The following is a 17,915-nucleotide window of genomic DNA, read 5'->3' as shown; positions in this document are numbered from 1 at the left end:
GTCCCTAAATACTTTTTGTGTTTTAATACTATATATATAAATAGTACATAAATACTATTTCCTTAGGTATTGGTCTAAGCTTCTTAGAGGAGGGCTTCTTCACAGTCCCAAACCTGCCTGATCAATGGTGTGGGCTCACCTCATGATCAGAGATAATCTGCAGTTCACAGGGCTAAAAACATGCTATCTTTACAATGGCCAAAGCAAGACCAGTGGGATCCATCCCCACCAGAATCTTTTATTTGGAAAAATATGTTCATATATAAATAATTCTGCAGTGAAAATTATAATAAAGTAGTCCATTATCAAAGACAGAAACTCTTCTTTCTGTCAGGCCCAGAACTTTTCAAGACATGAAGATGAAAATCCATGTTTTCTATTGATCTATTCATATATATGTCCTATCATCCCCTGGTACTTCCCAGCCAGGCCAAAAATCCAGCGAACAACAGTGCCACTATGCACTGAACATCCTGATGGCAGGTCTGCAGTGCTCCCATCTGTGATATGATCAGAAAAATCTCATGAGTGGGTAGCTTTTTTTCTATGCAGACATTAGAATTTACTTAAGTAGCTAGCTAGCTGCTGTGTCTGATGACCCAAGTAGCTTTTTGGCTACACTCCAGCAGCACAGAAGATACAAAATTAAGGGCTGTAAATTGGCAGTTACCTTCTGACTAATCTTTCCTCCTCAAGAGCCAGTTTGACCAACCTCTTCATATTTTAGGGAAGCTCATGTGAAGATGCTGAGATGAAAGAGGCCTTACTATTTTCACTGTGTATTTGGAAGTTTAATAAAATTGTTACCTAACTTGTTCAGCATACTGCTATGTGATTGGACACTTTAAAATTAAAATGCATTGAATTTTCTACAGCCTTATAGCCTCATTCAAATGATTATTCAAATGAAACACCTAATGTTGGTGAGATTTTTATCAATGTCTCAGCTGTGAGCATGTGTGTTCCCAAAAAGATAAATCAAAAATAAATCATGTGAAGTGTGGATGCCTGTGGCAAAATCAAAGGCAAAAGTCCTACTAGGAACCAGAGGTGTGCTGAGAGAGACATTGAGAGAATGCAAATATAACACACATACATTTTTAATGCCCACCCTTTGCTTTAAGATGCACACACAGGTAAGAATTTGGGGTACCTATAAAATCTCACAATCTTTAGATACTCTCATCTGAGCTGTGTATAACTTAAATGAAACATTCTGCAAGCATATTCAGATTTTAATACAGTTGTAGAGAGAGAGCATAAATGCCTAGGTGGCCAAGAATGGTGTAGCTAAGAATAAGTCTATCATATCATATTACACTGCAAGAAAAGTGAAGCAGATTTTTATAAATGCTGCCCTGAAATTTAGGAATAGAGCTTCAATATATTTTTTTTCCAAATATAAGACTTAAATTAGCTATTATGACAGAAAAATCAATGTAACTACAATTTCATAAAAAAAATATTAAACATAAAAAGAAGTAAAAGAAAATTAAATTTGAAATAGATTAGGAAGACTGCACTTTAAAATGTGAGAAAGATGTAAAAATAACCTGTAAAAAAACATTATCCCTTAGATTTGTGAGACTGGGAAGTGTAGTGGCAGGAAACAGGAGAGAAAAGATCTCTGCTGGTTTCTTAGTTTACATTTTATCTATGTGGCTCACAACAAAGGATGTATTTAGTCTCCGTTAAACAGGCCTTTGAAATATTTATTTGGGTTTAAGTGTTCAGTAAATAAGTACTTACTGTCACACACTTCCTTCAACACTCAAAACACCATCTCCACTAGCTCTACATACAAGGTTTCAACACACAAACAGGTTACTGCTGATTTATGAGTTACCTACCCATGAGCACACCTGCAGCTGGTGGCTGTTCTAGTGCTCTTTCAAACCTCAGAAAATAGGAGGTAAGGCTAGTTTGCCATGCCCAAAATTGAAGAAATTCGTATTAAGTTGAATCAGGCTGTATTTGCTGCGAGTTCCCAATAGGGGTAGTTACCACACTGACACACTGCAATTTGCTATCCCTTGGTAATTGGTTGGCATGTCTGTGTGCACACAACCGTGTATTAGACTAAGACTGTATGAAGAGAACAAGATTGCTTTTTGGATCCTGCTGGCCACTTCATTTTGCATGTTTAGCAGTTGCTCCTTTAAGCACAGTTCATTAGAACAAAAAAAAACCAAACAGAAACAAAAAAAAACACCAAAAAAAACCCCAAAAACCAAACCCCCCCCCAAAAAAAAAAAAAACCCAAAAAAAAACCAAACCAAAACAAAACCAAACCTAAACAAAAAACAAAAACCAATCAAACAAAATAATTAAAATATAAAACAGGGTGAGTTGAGATCTAGAATATGGAATTGTGACAGGTATGAGAAGTTTAGTAATGAAGACTATGTAAAAGTTTATGGTTGTAGTTCTTAAACACAATGTGCATAAAAAGTTTAGAAGCTACCAGCAGTATTGAGGGTGTAGAATAAGATCACTTCAGAGCCCACTAAGAATTCTGCTAATCTACATGTTCCTCTTGGTAGATAAAGAAAAGAAAAAACATCTTGGAACACTTCATTCCCACATTTCACTCAGAATTTGAGATCTTTCCCTAGCCCCCCTCCCCAGAAAGCACAGGAGGCTGGGATATAGTCCAGCTGCTGTCAATCATACTGAAGAGCTGGCTCTAATTGTGATAGATTCAAGCATGTGCCTCTGCCTTTCCTGTCTGAGCTAGAACACGTCTGCAGAGAGCCAGCTCTCCTACTACCGGCACAGTTCAGAGCAGCAAACGCCGCACTTGCTTCTGAGCAAAAATAAACAGTTTGCTGGTAGAACTGCATCTACACTAGGTTCTGCCAGGACAGCAGTTAGATGCCATTTTATTTTTAGTATTCCTAGCCTACATAAGTATGTGAGCAAGCCTTTTAAATATAGACCTAGCCTTCATATTTTTCTTCATTAGAGCTCTAGCAGAATGCCTAAAATGTAAACCACATCACAGAATATACAGAATATGGGCTACAGGAACAGCATACACTTACTACTTTGGTCATGTATACATTTGTTTTCCTATCATTATTGTAATACAAATCTTGTAATATAAAAGATGAAAAAGCAGCATAATCTAAATCACATACACTCAGTGCTTCATAAAAGACTAAAATCATATCACAGACAGTAAAATGAATGTCAAAGGTACTGTGCATTTTAAAAGACTGAATTCTATAATTTAGCCAATTGCCTATGGAAATTAGGAAGACATATTTAGGCGATATATATTTTGCACAGGTAATCAGACTAGCAGAAAGTTGTCATTTTTACAAACCTTAGATTTTAATTTTGATGGGTTGTTGACTTAACAATTTTATAATTTTGCCTTTATTTTAACATTGATTTTGCAAGATTGCCACAAGGTCATTTTATCTCCATCCAACGGCATCTAGATCTTAATATTAAAACAATAACTACCCAGAAAAGGGCATTTCCCAGGGAGTAATGACTGACTGGGAGGAGTTGATGGCCTGAGGCACTGCTGAGGGCCATTAACCCTGGCCAGTTATTAATCTCCAGGAAATGCCCTGCACCAAGGTTGTTACTGCTATTTTAAGCACAGATTGAGGAGGCGAAATGGATATCTGAGCATACAGGGGGTTTAACACATGATGCCATTTCCTTTGTTGCAGTTTATGGAGGACATTTCTACAATCTACACTCCTGATACCCAACCAGATCACACAGATCATTTTGAAGCACTCCATTGTACACACAGTAACTCACCAAACTGATAAAACAATTGGGATTTTTAAAAGATTGTCTTTTCCCTCTAAATAATAGTCTGCATGTTCACACTTTAATAAGATGAACAGAAATATGCAACTCTTCATGTCACTATCAGAAGAATTACATTCCAGAAATATCTTTTTAATCATACTGTCTTTATGTTTAGGGCATTTCCTTTGTCAATACTCAAAATGACCGCTCACATATCTCTGCAGAAAGGAATTTTTAGCAGCAACTGCCAAAGCACATCCTGAAGCAGCTTCAGCTGATGCTAGCCATTAAGGAATTTGTCTTTTCCAATAATCAAGCAGATTGGGTCATTTTCTAGGAGATGGTTGGTGAAGTATTTCAGAAACTGCTTTGATTTTCTCCTACTTCTTACCCCAAGGCTAAAGTTTTAAAGATGTGTTCATAGTCCACAAAGAACTGTGAATTTTTGTATTTCCCAGGGATCAATAAGTCACTTTTTAAATCAAAAGTATATTCTTAGCATATGTACAAATAGTCTTCTGCCTTACTGAACTACTCACTAGTTTTCAAACCTTAGCTGTAATAGTAAAACAAAATAAGGCATGGCTTTATAACATGTCTAGGAAGAAAGTACAGTTCTGCACTAAACTAGTTCTCAACAAAGTTTCTCAACAAAGCAGTAGTTTCCAAGTGCAAAACATAAAAGACCTCACATTTTTCCTCAAAGTCCTAATTTGTCACCACAAACATGTACATCTGAATCATAAATTGATTGTAAAAATCTCACTGAAATTACCCAGTTTTTAGTTACGAATTCCAGTTTCCAGCAAGAGATATGTGCTTTCCTAAAATAAAATTCTCTCAAATTGATGGCCAGAGTATGTGTTTCTTTCTACTTCTTTGCCAGATTAATAATCATATTTTTGAAAAAATTTAGAATAAAAAAACCAACACTGTGTGAATATTGTGCAGTTGGCATCAAACATCATGACATGTACTGTGTGGTCATTTGAACATGCATGATCAAATACTGTCTCTGGGTAAATTTTTAGCAGATTTTCTTGTATTACTGTATGTAGGATTGTCTGAGGCGACCCTCTGGAAATGCAGTAAATCTTAGCAAATTGAAAGTAGTATTTGAATTACAAACCCCTTAGCACATAATTTCAGACTAGTACAAAATATATCTATATCTCAGCTTCTGTTCAAGTAATGTAGTTACATGCTAATCAGGTTGTCAAAATGTAATACAGGAACAATGGTCCAAAGGTTGAGACAGGACTGGGAGGCAGAGAGGGCTTCTGATCCTGGGTGCAAACCTAAGAGCTCCTCTTTGTGCACTGACTGTAAATCCCCAGGAATGTGTTACACAGCTCAGTGCCCCTTCTCCCACGTGCACCAGCAGCAGCTCCCTAGGGCAAGCTCACAGTAGTATTTCCCAAAAAAACTTGCCCAGCTTTTAAGAATTGCCTGAGTCAGAGGTGATGCTTTCAGATAGTTTCTCCAGTATGTTTTTCTCAGCCTGTGTGTACCTCTGGGACTGGCAATGCCCCATGAGTATGAGCTCCACAGCTGCCAAGCCATGTGGTGAAGAATCTCCTATCACTCATTTCCACCTATCACCCTTCTGGTTCCAACCCAGCAAGATGTGAACCACAAAGTGTATTCAAAATGTGAAGGGAAAAAAAAAAAAAAAGAATCAGCATGCTGACATAGTGATGGGTTTTGCTTTGTGTTCTTCCTTTCCTAGAAATTCTGTGTTTGATAAGCTTTATTTCAATGTTATTCAGCATTAAGCTGAGATTTTCATAGTGCTCTCTTACTGTAACCCTAGTATAGCTAGCTTAAAATCACTCACTGTACATATAAATTTATCATTGGCTTTTTCTCATCTGCATACTAGTCGCATTTCTTTTCCCTGGCAGTTCATTGGCAAGTCAATCAGTAATGCAAGATTCTTCACAAACCTTTTTGTCAGCTCTCATCCTTATCTCCCTACATAACATCAGCAAAGTTTACATTCTTAAAATTTTCTCTCTTTTCCAGATTGTTAATAAACATTTTAAATAGCACAGAACATAGTACAGATCCCTAAAGAATTTTCCTGCAGCTCTCTATCCATTGTGAAAATTGGCTATTTATTCCTTAACATTGTTTCCTATGTTTAACTGGTTATTTATCCATGTAGGTTTCTTCCTCTAATCTTACAATAACTTAATTTCTTTCAAATTCCTCAGTGAAGGACCCTACCAAATATTTCTGGAAATCCTAGCTCACTTTATCACCTGAATTTCTCTTGATGTCCTCAAAGAACTTTTTTTTTAAGGCATAACATACTACAAAAGGAGCTCTTCACTCTTTTGTTTGTTTTCTTTCTACTAGTTCTATTTTTTAGAACAGCTTTTACCAATTTGCATACAAGGATAAAAGATGTTAAGCCTGTAGTTCCCCAGATCTCAAGCCTGTAGTTCCCCAGATCTCTCCCAGAAAAGAAATATTACATTGACTCCACACCACTTCTCTGCTACTTTTCAAGGCTGAAGCAGTTCTGCTATAGCAAACATGACTATCAAAACATGCTGGTAGATGAGATGATAGATGACAATTTTCCTGTATTTTCTCTTTTTTTTTTTTTTTTTTTACTAATACCTAAGTGTCAAGGAATGAAAATTTACACCACTGTATTTTTTAGCTCAGACCCATCTCTATTAAGATTCAGGTAATGTGAGGCTTAAGCAGGTTTTATATGTTGTGGAAGAGCCTTTCCAAAAAAATTTCCTTCCTATAAGTAAATGTGATCTTGAAGACACAACACATCAACATTTCTGTTACTAGCCTCTGGTTTTGTTCACTGTATAAATCAGACTTCTTGCTGAATTCCTCCTTAGACTGAACATGGGAAAAATGCATCCTGGTGGCTCACAAAGAGCTGAACCAGGATCAGGAGCAATGGGGACACCCTCAGGATGGGGGAAAAGTGAAAGCTTCCCTGGAACATGTAGAGGTATGTTGTCAATGTGTCTGCTGTTCTTTTGGGGCAGCTTTTTTCCTTCTCTTTTTTAGGAAGCATTTTTCTTTACTGTTTTTCATCCTTCCTTTTTCTTGTGGTGAATGACAAAGAGAAAAAGGAGATGTGGTCATGTGTTCCAAGATCTCTTCCTTCCTACCCACCACAGTAGTCACTGGAAATGGAGGAGTTATGGCCATTCTTGTGCTCCACACTCTCTAGGGCCAAGCGGTTTCATTCTTGGCAATGAGTGTGAGTGCCTTATTCCAACCTCATCTTCCCTTTTCAGCTAGGATTTCCTCTGATGTTAAGGGAATGGGCCTACTGCCAGTTTTCTGTAGTGAAAGGGATCTTTTCCATATGGTGAATTTAACAACTGCTGTGTGGGTTTTTTCACCGCCTACCAAGCATCCATGATGGCTGGCTTTGGGAAGTTTAAGCTGCAGTAATAACAACTTCTGGAGCTTTTTTCATGTGATTTGTGGGCCCAAAATTCAGATCAAACAACCCAGGTAGCTCTTCTGCACTTCTGGGAGTGTGCAGGCTTCTAGGCAGCCCAGCTTGTGCTTCTCTCCCCTTGCGCTCTGTCCTTTCCAGTTCACATGGACAAGCATCTGGACCTTCAGCAAAGTCCTCTGATAAGCCTGAGAATGCACAGAACGTCCCCTCCCCATTAAGATGATGGGTTGATGCTGGTACCAAGTGAGGTCCACATGGGCATGGCCCTACCTGATTGTTTAGAAATGCTTTATTCCAAGATGGTAGATACTGAGCTTGTCAAGATACATAAGATTTATGACGTGGAGATACAACTTAGTAGGTATTTGGAGTACAAAGTATCATTTCTCTGTAATGGAAAGGTAAAGCCATCTACTAGGCCTAGGAAGAGCAAAACTATTGCTTTTCATAATCTGAAGCCTGTGACTGGTGTCTCAAAATGCAAATATTATGTACAACATCTCACAGGCCTCTAAATACTCATTAAAAGCAAAAGCTATAATAATACCTGCAAAAATAAATTATTACTAATACCTCTAGTGAGAAATCCAACTTTGACCTTCTCGCAGTAAAGGTGTGAAGCCTATGAGTCCATCTTAAGTTTTCCACCTAATGTACCTTAATTTTAAGTCTCGAAGGAGATCTACAGCTCTTTTAGATATTCTGGTCAATGCCTCTAAGTAACCAGATTACAGGGTCTACTATTAGTGCAGACTTAGTGAGGAAAAATGTTTAAATAAATAGATTAATGTTGTTCCCAGTCTGTAGACGAAACCTATTTTTAAAACCTGAGCTGGTCCAACACAAGATTGATATGTAGGACACTTCAGGGATCGAACTGGCAAACCAATCTAACCTCCCCATGCAAAATATTCAAATAACTGTTGAAGGTATATTTCTATTTACCTTATAATTTCATTTCTTTGAACGTTTCATGGTTCTGAAACAAAATTTATTTGCAGGAGCAATGCACTCATATATGCCTGTTAAGATTTTTCTTCCTCTGTAGCCCTTTATCCTCTCTTATCCTCACAGGGTAGAATTAAACCAAATCTGGATTTGTTATCTAAATTAAAAAAAATATATATATATATCAAACCAAGAACCCACAAAGACCAAATCCAAACAAAACCAGCAGCCTTATTTCATGCTTCTAGAAAAAAAATTCATAATATAAAAACTAATTGCACCATTCCAGGAGATTAAAAAAAACCCAAACAAATCCAAACCCAACAAAACCCCCACAATGCTACAAAGAAGATGGTTACCAGCCTGGGATCCAGTGATCTGTTCTCACACACTCTCTAGCAGGGCTACTCCCAGCAGGTGTTCCTGGGACATTCTGAACAAAATGTTGAACAAAAATACATCTTTAACAGCTTCAGCCCTGAAAAGCTGCTCTCTGCTGAGTAACTGTCAGAGAGACTGTCAGCAACGTTCCACAAGCAGCAGAACAAACATTAAGACAAGAGTTTTCAGCTTAGTTTGGGGGTCCACGAGTACTTGCTGTTTCTAGCAGAAGAGGTTTCTCAATTCAACGCATCGTGACACTGATATCTGAATCACAGATTCAGTGTCACAGCTGACAATCTGGTATCCTATGCACATTCCCTGGAGTCATGCAGGAGATCAAACTCATTTGTGTTGAGCTAGGAGGCCAAAAACTTACTTTTAAGACTTGAGTATACTAACATAGCAATATTAAAAAAATATTAAATTTGGCATCTTCTCTCAAGATCCCAGTTCTTTCTTGTGGTACAAATTTCTTGGACATTTGCTTGTTTGTGATAGACTTCTTTTATTCTGGTAGGGAATGACATTTCCCCTGCAATCTATTTCATGGAGTGTCCTGTCAAAGCCCTTATTTGTACTGCTGTGACCTCCTGCATGTACCCAGACCCAAACTAATTTGCATATTGAGGTTTTTAATTGATTTGCTTGCCTTATTATCATCTATAGGGCACCAGTTATAAGAAGGTGTAGAAAGACTATTTGGCAATTGCATTCATCCCCTCTTAGTGTAACCTTGGTGTACATTTTTCTGCAGAGGAGTATTTTACTATTTTCAAACCTTGCTCTTTTCAAGCTTATTCTCCTCAGTTCAAATGCTAAACAGATTACAGCTCCTTGCTTTACCAGGTCACCAAGACATACTGCCACCACCAGTATTCACAGTTCCCAGCACAGATAATGGCCAAATTGTAGCTATTGTCAAGTATGTGAATATAAAATTTAAGCAGTAAGTTCTTCTCCCAGGCTTTACAACTTGTTTCCCTAACTTTCTCAGCCACTTCCCAATGATTAAATTTGGTAGACATTTGCTAACATAAAAGCAATTTTTTTTCTGCACCGTTTTAATTCCTGCTCATATCATTAGGTGAGTTCTACTTGGCTGAATTTATATTTCCTAGGTAAACTAATTTCTGGAATGTACCATACTCTGTCATTTTTTCAGCCACGTTTTGGCTGAAAAGTACACCAATACACCATATAATCAGGTATCTCCTTAGTGAATAAAATATAAAAGTGGGACTTGTTGTGACATCAGTGTTAGTTCTTTCATCCCACTAACTAAAGCACTTTAACCATTGTGTGTCCCAGTTATGGCCCAGTCATGAACTGACATTTATGCATTTCCCACCTGTGGTAGGTTGACCCCAGTAAGCAGCTTTTGATAATACTTTACCAGGTAACATACAAAATCCAGACACCTTATGCTTTCTCCTCTGCTTGGACCCTTACAATATTTTATTCGCTGCTGGTGGCACTGAAGCAAGTTTCTGGTGGTGGTGGCAGCTTCTCCCTCATCCACTTGAAGTGGATTTGGGGTCAAAGGGAGGAGCTAATAGAAGAGCAGAAAGGGAAAGACTGCCAGTCAGAGATATTTGCAAGCTACAAACAAGAATCAGAAGAGACAAAGAATGAGGCCACCCACTACAGGGGTTGAAGACAGCACAAGAGAGATGCTAGTTCCTGATTTATAAAGGCAAAATGCCACAGTTAAGTGTCATTGCCCACGAAGCTGTGATGGGTGGTCCTCTTCTGCACAACACATTACATAATTCAGTTTACATCCTAGCCTCTGTTGGGAGAATTTAGCTGCCCTTTATGGTTTGCTTCTTCCCAATGGCACAAGATAGAATGCTGTTGTGGGATCATTTTCTAGAGAGGTGGCTATTTTGCTCATATCCTTTTCATCTGTAAGGTAAATCTTACTCTGACTTACTTGTATTTCACAGCAAACCTAATTATGTGCAACTTTTGATTTGCTTTTAAAATTTGCCTTAGTAAAATACGTTTTTTTTATTGCAATCACTTGTGCCCTCATCTGTTTGGCCTTCATTTGAGCAGAAAATGTCATTCTTTGCTCATTAATTAAGTTCACGTAAACAGTTCTCAGAAATTGGTTTTGGTTTTAATAAGAGATACAATGTTGAAAAACCCTTTCTAGAGGAGTGAACAGCAATTGGGTGAAGAAAATTCTGCGAGCTGTAATTATACAGAATATCTCAAAATAAGCACCAAGAGATTTCTCCTCTGAACAAAATTCTGTTTTCAGTTAGCAACAAATTTACCATTATAATTATATGACAGTTCTTAGATGAGTTCACAGGCATGTTTTAAAAATCCCTGTAAGCAATGCCAAGGTCTACTGCTGGGTGCTGCTTCCCCTATGCCCACGCAGGCATTACCAACCTCAAAGATGCCACAGTAGCAGCCATAGCCAACATGCAGAAACGGAATTCACATTCTCAAAGTAATAACTCACATATAATGAGGGATGATCAGAAGATGTTCACCCCAGGAACTCTGGAAGAGTGGGACTTCTTCATCCCACACACAACGCTAGGTCTCAGAAAATTCAAATCTTCCTTTTGAAATGCTGCTAATGCTTTTCCTCATAGAAGAGAATGGTTTGATCTCAGGCATAAAGTGCTGTGAGGGATTTTTGGTGAAGACTGCAGTGGGATAGCATTCCCGCAGCAGAAATGGCCAACAGTCTGCTGCATGCAATATCCAGGACTTTTACAAAGGATGTAAAAATCAAAATTAGGGAATAGGATATTATCTTTGAGTTCATGCTTTCATTATGGTGAAGCTCAGTCACAGTAAATAAAGTGACGAGAATATCAGCGAAGAAACACACAGTCCACTCACAGGGAAGTAGGATTTTAAACATGCAGCACTCGTACTGTCAATATGAAATGTTTAAACACTTTCATACTTGCTGATGTGCACATTTAAACACCAGGAATAAGAAAAAAAATCTCTTGATTATCTTCATGTCTTAATATATTCAGAAATGTTCACTTACTTTGCTCATAGTTGAAGCATGGAGGTAATAACTTCAAGATAGAAGATATGCAGGCTCTGCAACTGCTAGTTCTATCCATTCAAGATAATGATTGAGGAGAATTTTACTTTCTATCTCGTTGTCCTTATTCACAAGAACAGTAGCTGAAAACCATTTATGCCAGCTAGCTGGTGTCATTGCTCCCAGCTGTGATTATTACCTTGCAGAGACAGATATTCCCCACAGCCAGAGAGCCTCCAACAAAACTCTATCCTTGTAGTGAAGTATTGGGTTTTTTCACCTAGAGTACTCAATTGTTTATAAAAATACTATAAGCATCTTTCACATTTGCATTAAGAATGAAAAGAACACATATTCATTTTATGATCAAATTCAATTCACAGTAGCAATTCTTATTATAAATTACATATGATCTTAAACACAAAATTAGTCACAACAGAACTGCTGAGTCAACTCTTTCCTTTGATATGATGTATTTGAAAGTAAACATCAGCCTAATTAAAAAATCATGACTGTCCTCTGCATGACAGCAATTCCACAAAATTTTCTGTCATAAATATTATTTGGATGGGCTTTTCTGGTTTTTAACAGTGTACTTGTATGTCAATAAAGCAATTTGCATTCTATTGAGAAGATACTAAATATGTGGGTTTCATAGACCTGTAAACTAGAGATTCCAAGTAAGGATGTTGCATCTTTATGATTAAGTGACACTTACATGGTTTGGAAAGTCAGCCTTCAGTTCAGCAATGCTTTTACACCAATATGCTGCTGTTTTCTCGCTGATCAGTTCAATGTTTAGAAAAGAGCCTTGGCCTGGGCCATACAGAGGACCTGAAGTAGTTCCACGCACAATCCTTGGAGAAACATTGGTTACAATATCCTGCAAAATAGGAAATACTTTCAGATGGATTTTGCAAAGTGAGGTTTACGTTAATGATGTATATCATATAATACAAGCTAAAATGTGCCAGGTGTTTTAAAAAAAGCTACAACTATAGGGCAGTTCTCTAAATCAGCAGATTCTCCAATTAAATTCTTTACATCAGAGGAGAAAAATGTTTGCTCTGGGTGTGAAATGGCATGATAATTATAAAGAAAATACCAATATTGTACACTTATGAACTGCCATACAAAATATCGTCCAAACAGTGCTTCTGTGTTGGGCAGAGGCCACACAAGAGCTTATGTGGAAACCTGTGTGGGCCTCAGTCATGTCCCAGCAGACATGGGAAATATCCTCCCAAAGGTGGTCAAAGTCCCTGTCCTACAGTCACGGGTGAAGCTCAAAGAGGTGCAGCTCACCAGCCCCTCTCTGCTGCAAAGGCACAGACCAGGCACCAGCAAAAGTACACCACTACATCAAACTTCACAAATAAAACCATATGATTAAAAGAGCTAAAAATCAAAACACAAAACAAAAAAAATAGCGAAAATAAAGATTAAAATAGTAAAGTATGACATTTCTGAAGGTCAATGTGAGGTTAGCAAACAATTTTGAAACATGTAGTAAACACACAAAATGTTGACTTGTTTAGTAGTCTTAATTAAGCTGCAATGTCACCAGATCTATATTAACAAAGAACCATAAATTCTGACATTATTTAAAACTAAAGAGAAACATAGATGGCAAAATGTTCCTTTTGCCAATTTCCAATTAAAAATAATTTTGAGTAAAGGTCATTTATTTACAAACGTATCAGAATTATTTGTTTAAGTACCCCTCCTCACCATCTTGTCATTTTTAGTGAGATAACATGAACCTCTATTAGTATATAGCAATTAAGGTAAATTTACATATTTTAATTAAGAACCATCCCATATAAAACAATTAGGGTAATAGGCATACTAACTGGATTTCATAACATTTGGACGTTTTTCCAGCTAGATAGACAGGAAACCTTAATTAGCATTAATTAGCACTGATCTGCATATGTTTGATAAGGCATACCCTTGCCACAAAAGATTATTTATTCCTGAATCTGCCAAATGCTGCAGTTACAGAGGATAAAGGGACTTTTCTTCACATTGTATGTAAATTTGAGGCAATCTTAATTTGCTTATAAAGTTGAATTAATTATTATACAGTAAATATGCACTAATATTTTATATTGATAGATAGTTATATGTTCATTTACATATGTAAATATCATACAAGGCAATCTAACCAGTTCATCTATTTTCAGAACTAGTATGTCTGGAACATGGACACTACATTAATCCCCCATTTTCCTATTAAATTATTTTCCTTTCATCACAAAACCTTCATCTCCCTCTCAACATTTAAGTTATATTTCCAGAAAAATAAATTCAGAACACTTTCTGAATTTATGCAAACCAAAACCATACAGCAAAATGCACTCCCCTGGCTCCCTAAACAAATTACAAAAATTGCAGTTTATGCAGAGGAACCATTTGCATCAGTTTGCTCCACATTATCCTCTTGAGCATTTCAGTCCTTTGAAATTGCCTCAGAGGAGCTTGTGCTTTGCCTCCATGCTAGAAAGCTGTTGGTGCACACTGGCCACGGTGCCCTGTGAGCACACAGAGCCAGTGACCCGCGTCCTTCAGGCACAGGGAGCACGGGGGCAGCTGCAGGGGGAGTCACCCTGACCACGCTGCAAGCAGCCAGGGGCTGCCTTCTCCCATGCCCCAAGCAGTCAGCAGCTATGTAGCTACTGTAGCATGGCACTAAGCCTGAGCTAGCAGCCTGTCTCTGCTGGTGGGAATTATTACTCCTGGGTTTAGTGCAAATTATGATGATGTACGTGGTCTGACTTCCATTTTGTGGCTCGCTTGTGTGCACGTGTTTGCCAGATAATGCGTGGAGCCACCAATGGTCCTGCTTGTTATCTCACTATATGCAAGCCTTGGTGTTCTTTCACTCAGTTTCATTTTACTATAGGTAAGAATTCAAAGACTGAGATACTACAGCCTAGATTATACCTCTTGTGAGGCTCTCTCAAAGCCTCAGTCTGCTTACATGTAAAAACACTCTGAAGTTTTCCTATCTGCCTTGGGTCTCCAGGCAATCTCTTCTACTTCTCAAAGGAGAGACCCTGGCTTAGACTCTGCAACTGCTGTTGACACCCCACAGCTTTGACACACTCTTTCCCAGAGCTCAGTTACAGTCAACATCTGAGTGACAATTTCTCTCTCCAGGATCCCACAGAGCTGAATCAGGGAATGCACAGACTTTGCAAACTGTCTCAAAAGCAGCCATTCTTCACTTTAATGACCACGAGAGAGACACAGAGCCATATGAAATAGTAAACACACATATATCTCTCTGCCTACGTTTCCTCACTGTTGAATTTTTCTTGAGATTTTGTGAGATCCGCTTTGGTGCTCAGGGACCTTCCCCTCCCATTCCCCAAAAGCACAGACTTTAGTTTCTTCCAATGAAGAAGAAGAGGCTTCCACTGCCTCCCCACCGCCTCTGTGTTTCAAGACCTCTCTGGTGTGTCCGTGTATCACTTTATCTTTCCTGACCAAGCCATTTCTGCTTCTAAAAATCCTTCCTGGCTTTGAAATCCAAACATTACCACCTGGCTGCTTTGTCTTGGTTCCCTGTGGGAGGGATATGCTGTCCTTATTTAAGCTCTTGTTCCTCATTTGCCCCTCCTAGTCAAGAGTAAACTAGATGGAAAGAGTCTGTAATGACTGACACTCTGGCACTCCTCCTGTCTCTTGTTAGCACATGACAGCCCCAGGCACAGGGAGACTCACAGTTCATGGAAACAAAATGGAATTTATAACTTATGTGATGATTCAAGGAATCTGTCTATGTACATACAAAATAAAATCACACAAGTGACAGAATAGAAAATTGTCTCTTTGAGATGAGTGTGAAATACCTACACAGAACTTGCCTTACCAACCTCTTCTCTTCATCTTTTGTCTCCTGCCATGGCTATGAGAAAGCTGAACAAGGGAAGAGTTGGCCAAAGGATCTATTGGCTGGGCTTAGCCAACTTCATGGCCCTCGGTTTTAGGAACGAATTTTACATGGTACCACAGGTTGTTTCACTATAACAGGAAATTCTGGTGGCTGGCCAATTGCTATTGCAGTCTCCAAACCCAGCAGGTAATGGCAGAGTAGCTGAAGTAGCCCTTGTGCTCCAGTCCATGGGGTTTGTGACAAACCACCTTCTGGAGTTTTAATTGAACACTGGCTTCTCCTGTTTGTGAGGCCAAATGCTGACACTGATAATTCATTTTATTTTCTGAAACTCCAGTTTTTTCCTTTTATCCCAACTATGCACACAACCCTTTTATTGTTAATAAAAATTACTGTGCGCATAAAAAGCCACAACAGAACCGAAGCGAGAAGCCTGACAGGAAGTACTTCAGGGCTGAAACTAAAAACTTTATTGGTTCTAAACAGAGAGATGACCTGAGCAATGAGTTGGTCTGGTTCCTGCATGCAGGTGAAAGGAGAGGTGCACATACAGGTACAGAGGAATGTCTCCAATGCCCAAAAAAAAATCAAGTATCTAACGCCCTCATTCAAGGAAGGCAATGTACAGTCCTTGAGAAAAACAGCACAGCATTTTCATGTACTCTGAGGACCAAAGATAGAAAACTTTTAATAAGGAGAAACTAGGGAGAACAAAGCTTGTATCTTTCCACACTAAAAGACAAAGCTGGGGAAAAAAACAAAACCAGAAAAAAAAAAAAACAAAACAACAAAACAAAACAAAACAAACAAAAAAAACCCAAAAAAAAAAAAAAAAAACAAAAAAAAAAAAAAAAAACAAAAAAAACAAAAAAAACAAAAACCAAAACCAAAAACAAACACCTGAGAAATAATTGGCAAAGATAACAGAAAATACCACATAAAATTACTTTGTTTCATGGGGATATATTGCAATTCAATGTGGACTTGGGGATTTCGGAAACTGTATTTGGTACTAGATTACAGCAAAAGAACCTGGTCTGGGGGTTAATGTAAATGAGGAGAAACAGTGACAACAAATAGAATCAAGGGCTGACTGTGAATCGTGAATATTTCAGTTACTGAATTTTTTACATTGCCTCAAAAGCTTATTCATTTCTCTAGGAAAGCACAGCAGAAACAATCACACTAATCCTGCAAATATCTCTAGTTCAGGACATCACCAAAGAAAATGGTGTTACACACATAAAAGCACTAATTTATTGCTGCTTTTGGATTCCCCTCTCCTGTGTATGACCAATTCAGGTATTCTAGTAACTTGAGACTGACTTAATTTGCATTACACATATATTTCTGTTCCTGTTGATTAATTAATTAACATTCTGAAAAGACAACCCAAGGCATTGATCAAGCCCCATTTGCTCTAATAATCTCTGAACTCTGCAATCAGATCACTGAATTCAAAACTACTTAAGTCTAATTGGCTGGGAGATTTGAGACAACAGTTTAAAGATAAAGTCTAGACATTCAGCAGCTTTTAGTCAGCTAAATTTATTTAGACATGTATGTATCAGTCCATACCTTACTAGTTTTTCTGGATTTTGCTTTGCTTCACACTGTCCACATTTGCAGTTAGTAATTGCCACAGATTTTTGCATTGCAAAATCTCAACCTATAATGCTGCCTACAATGACCAATGAAAGCAGGACAGCAGGGGCAGTTCAAGTTTTAGGGCATCCAAAAGGATGTGGGGCACAGTGCTAGATCATGCAGTAAGCACATGCATTGTGTGCTCCTCCTAAACCAATCAGCTGAGAAATAATTCACATTGTGAATATTAACATTGTCATCTGAGGGCATGGAAGCTAATGACATGTAGAAATTAATCAAGCCATTCACCTCTCTCTCAGACTTATTGTTTTAGGGGAACCAAGAAGACAGCTCTTCATTAACTGAGTTCACTTTTTATTTCATAATCATGTCTCCTAGAAACTAAAAAAAAAAAAGAAAAAAAAAAAAGAAAAAAAGAAGTATTTGGAGAAAATGTTTTAAGAGGCCAGTTGCAGAAAAGCAGTCTCCCAAGAGTTGTGCCACCTCATGCCTATTCATTTGATGTAGTTATACTAGGCAAATACAATAAAAGATATATAATAATATAATAAGAACCAAGAGAATAAATCTGTATGATTTTTCATATCAAAGCTCTGATGTGTTCCTATTGATCTGCAGAGCTCAAAATATTCTTTTTCTGCGCATTTTTTTTTTCAAAATATTTCTGCTAAAAGTATGTTAATAAACACTTGAAATAACAGGGTTGCTGTGGCGAAAAGAGGGGTAAAATTAAAGAAAATTACAAAAATTGCAGTTAATGTACATGCTAAGGGGGGGATGAAACAGAATATGGAGAGGAGTGGAAAGTTACAGACACAGTTATAACAGTATGG

At 37.9% G+C, this 17,915-nt stretch overlaps 1 protein-coding gene across 1 annotated transcript in view; it reads right to left on the bottom strand.

Annotated features, from left to right (window-relative positions):
* Nucleotides 1-17,915, bottom strand: part of DPYD (dihydropyrimidine dehydrogenase) — a 339,310-nt gene that overhangs the window by 119,316 nt on the left and 202,079 nt on the right. The window contains exon 14 of the mRNA XM_053985511.1: nt 12,292-12,456. Within this exon, the coding sequence (XP_053841486.1) occupies nt 12,292-12,456 (165 nt within the window). The remainder of the gene's footprint in view (nt 1-12,291; nt 12,457-17,915) is intronic.

The sequence above is a fragment of the Vidua macroura genome, chromosome 9 (assembly GCF_024509145.1).
Source record: "Vidua macroura isolate BioBank_ID:100142 chromosome 9, ASM2450914v1, whole genome shotgun sequence".
NCBI lineage: Eukaryota > Metazoa > Chordata > Aves > Passeriformes > Viduidae > Vidua > Vidua macroura.
The sequence above is the reverse complement of the archived record's forward strand: the minus strand, read 5'-3'. Positions and strand labels throughout refer to the sequence as shown.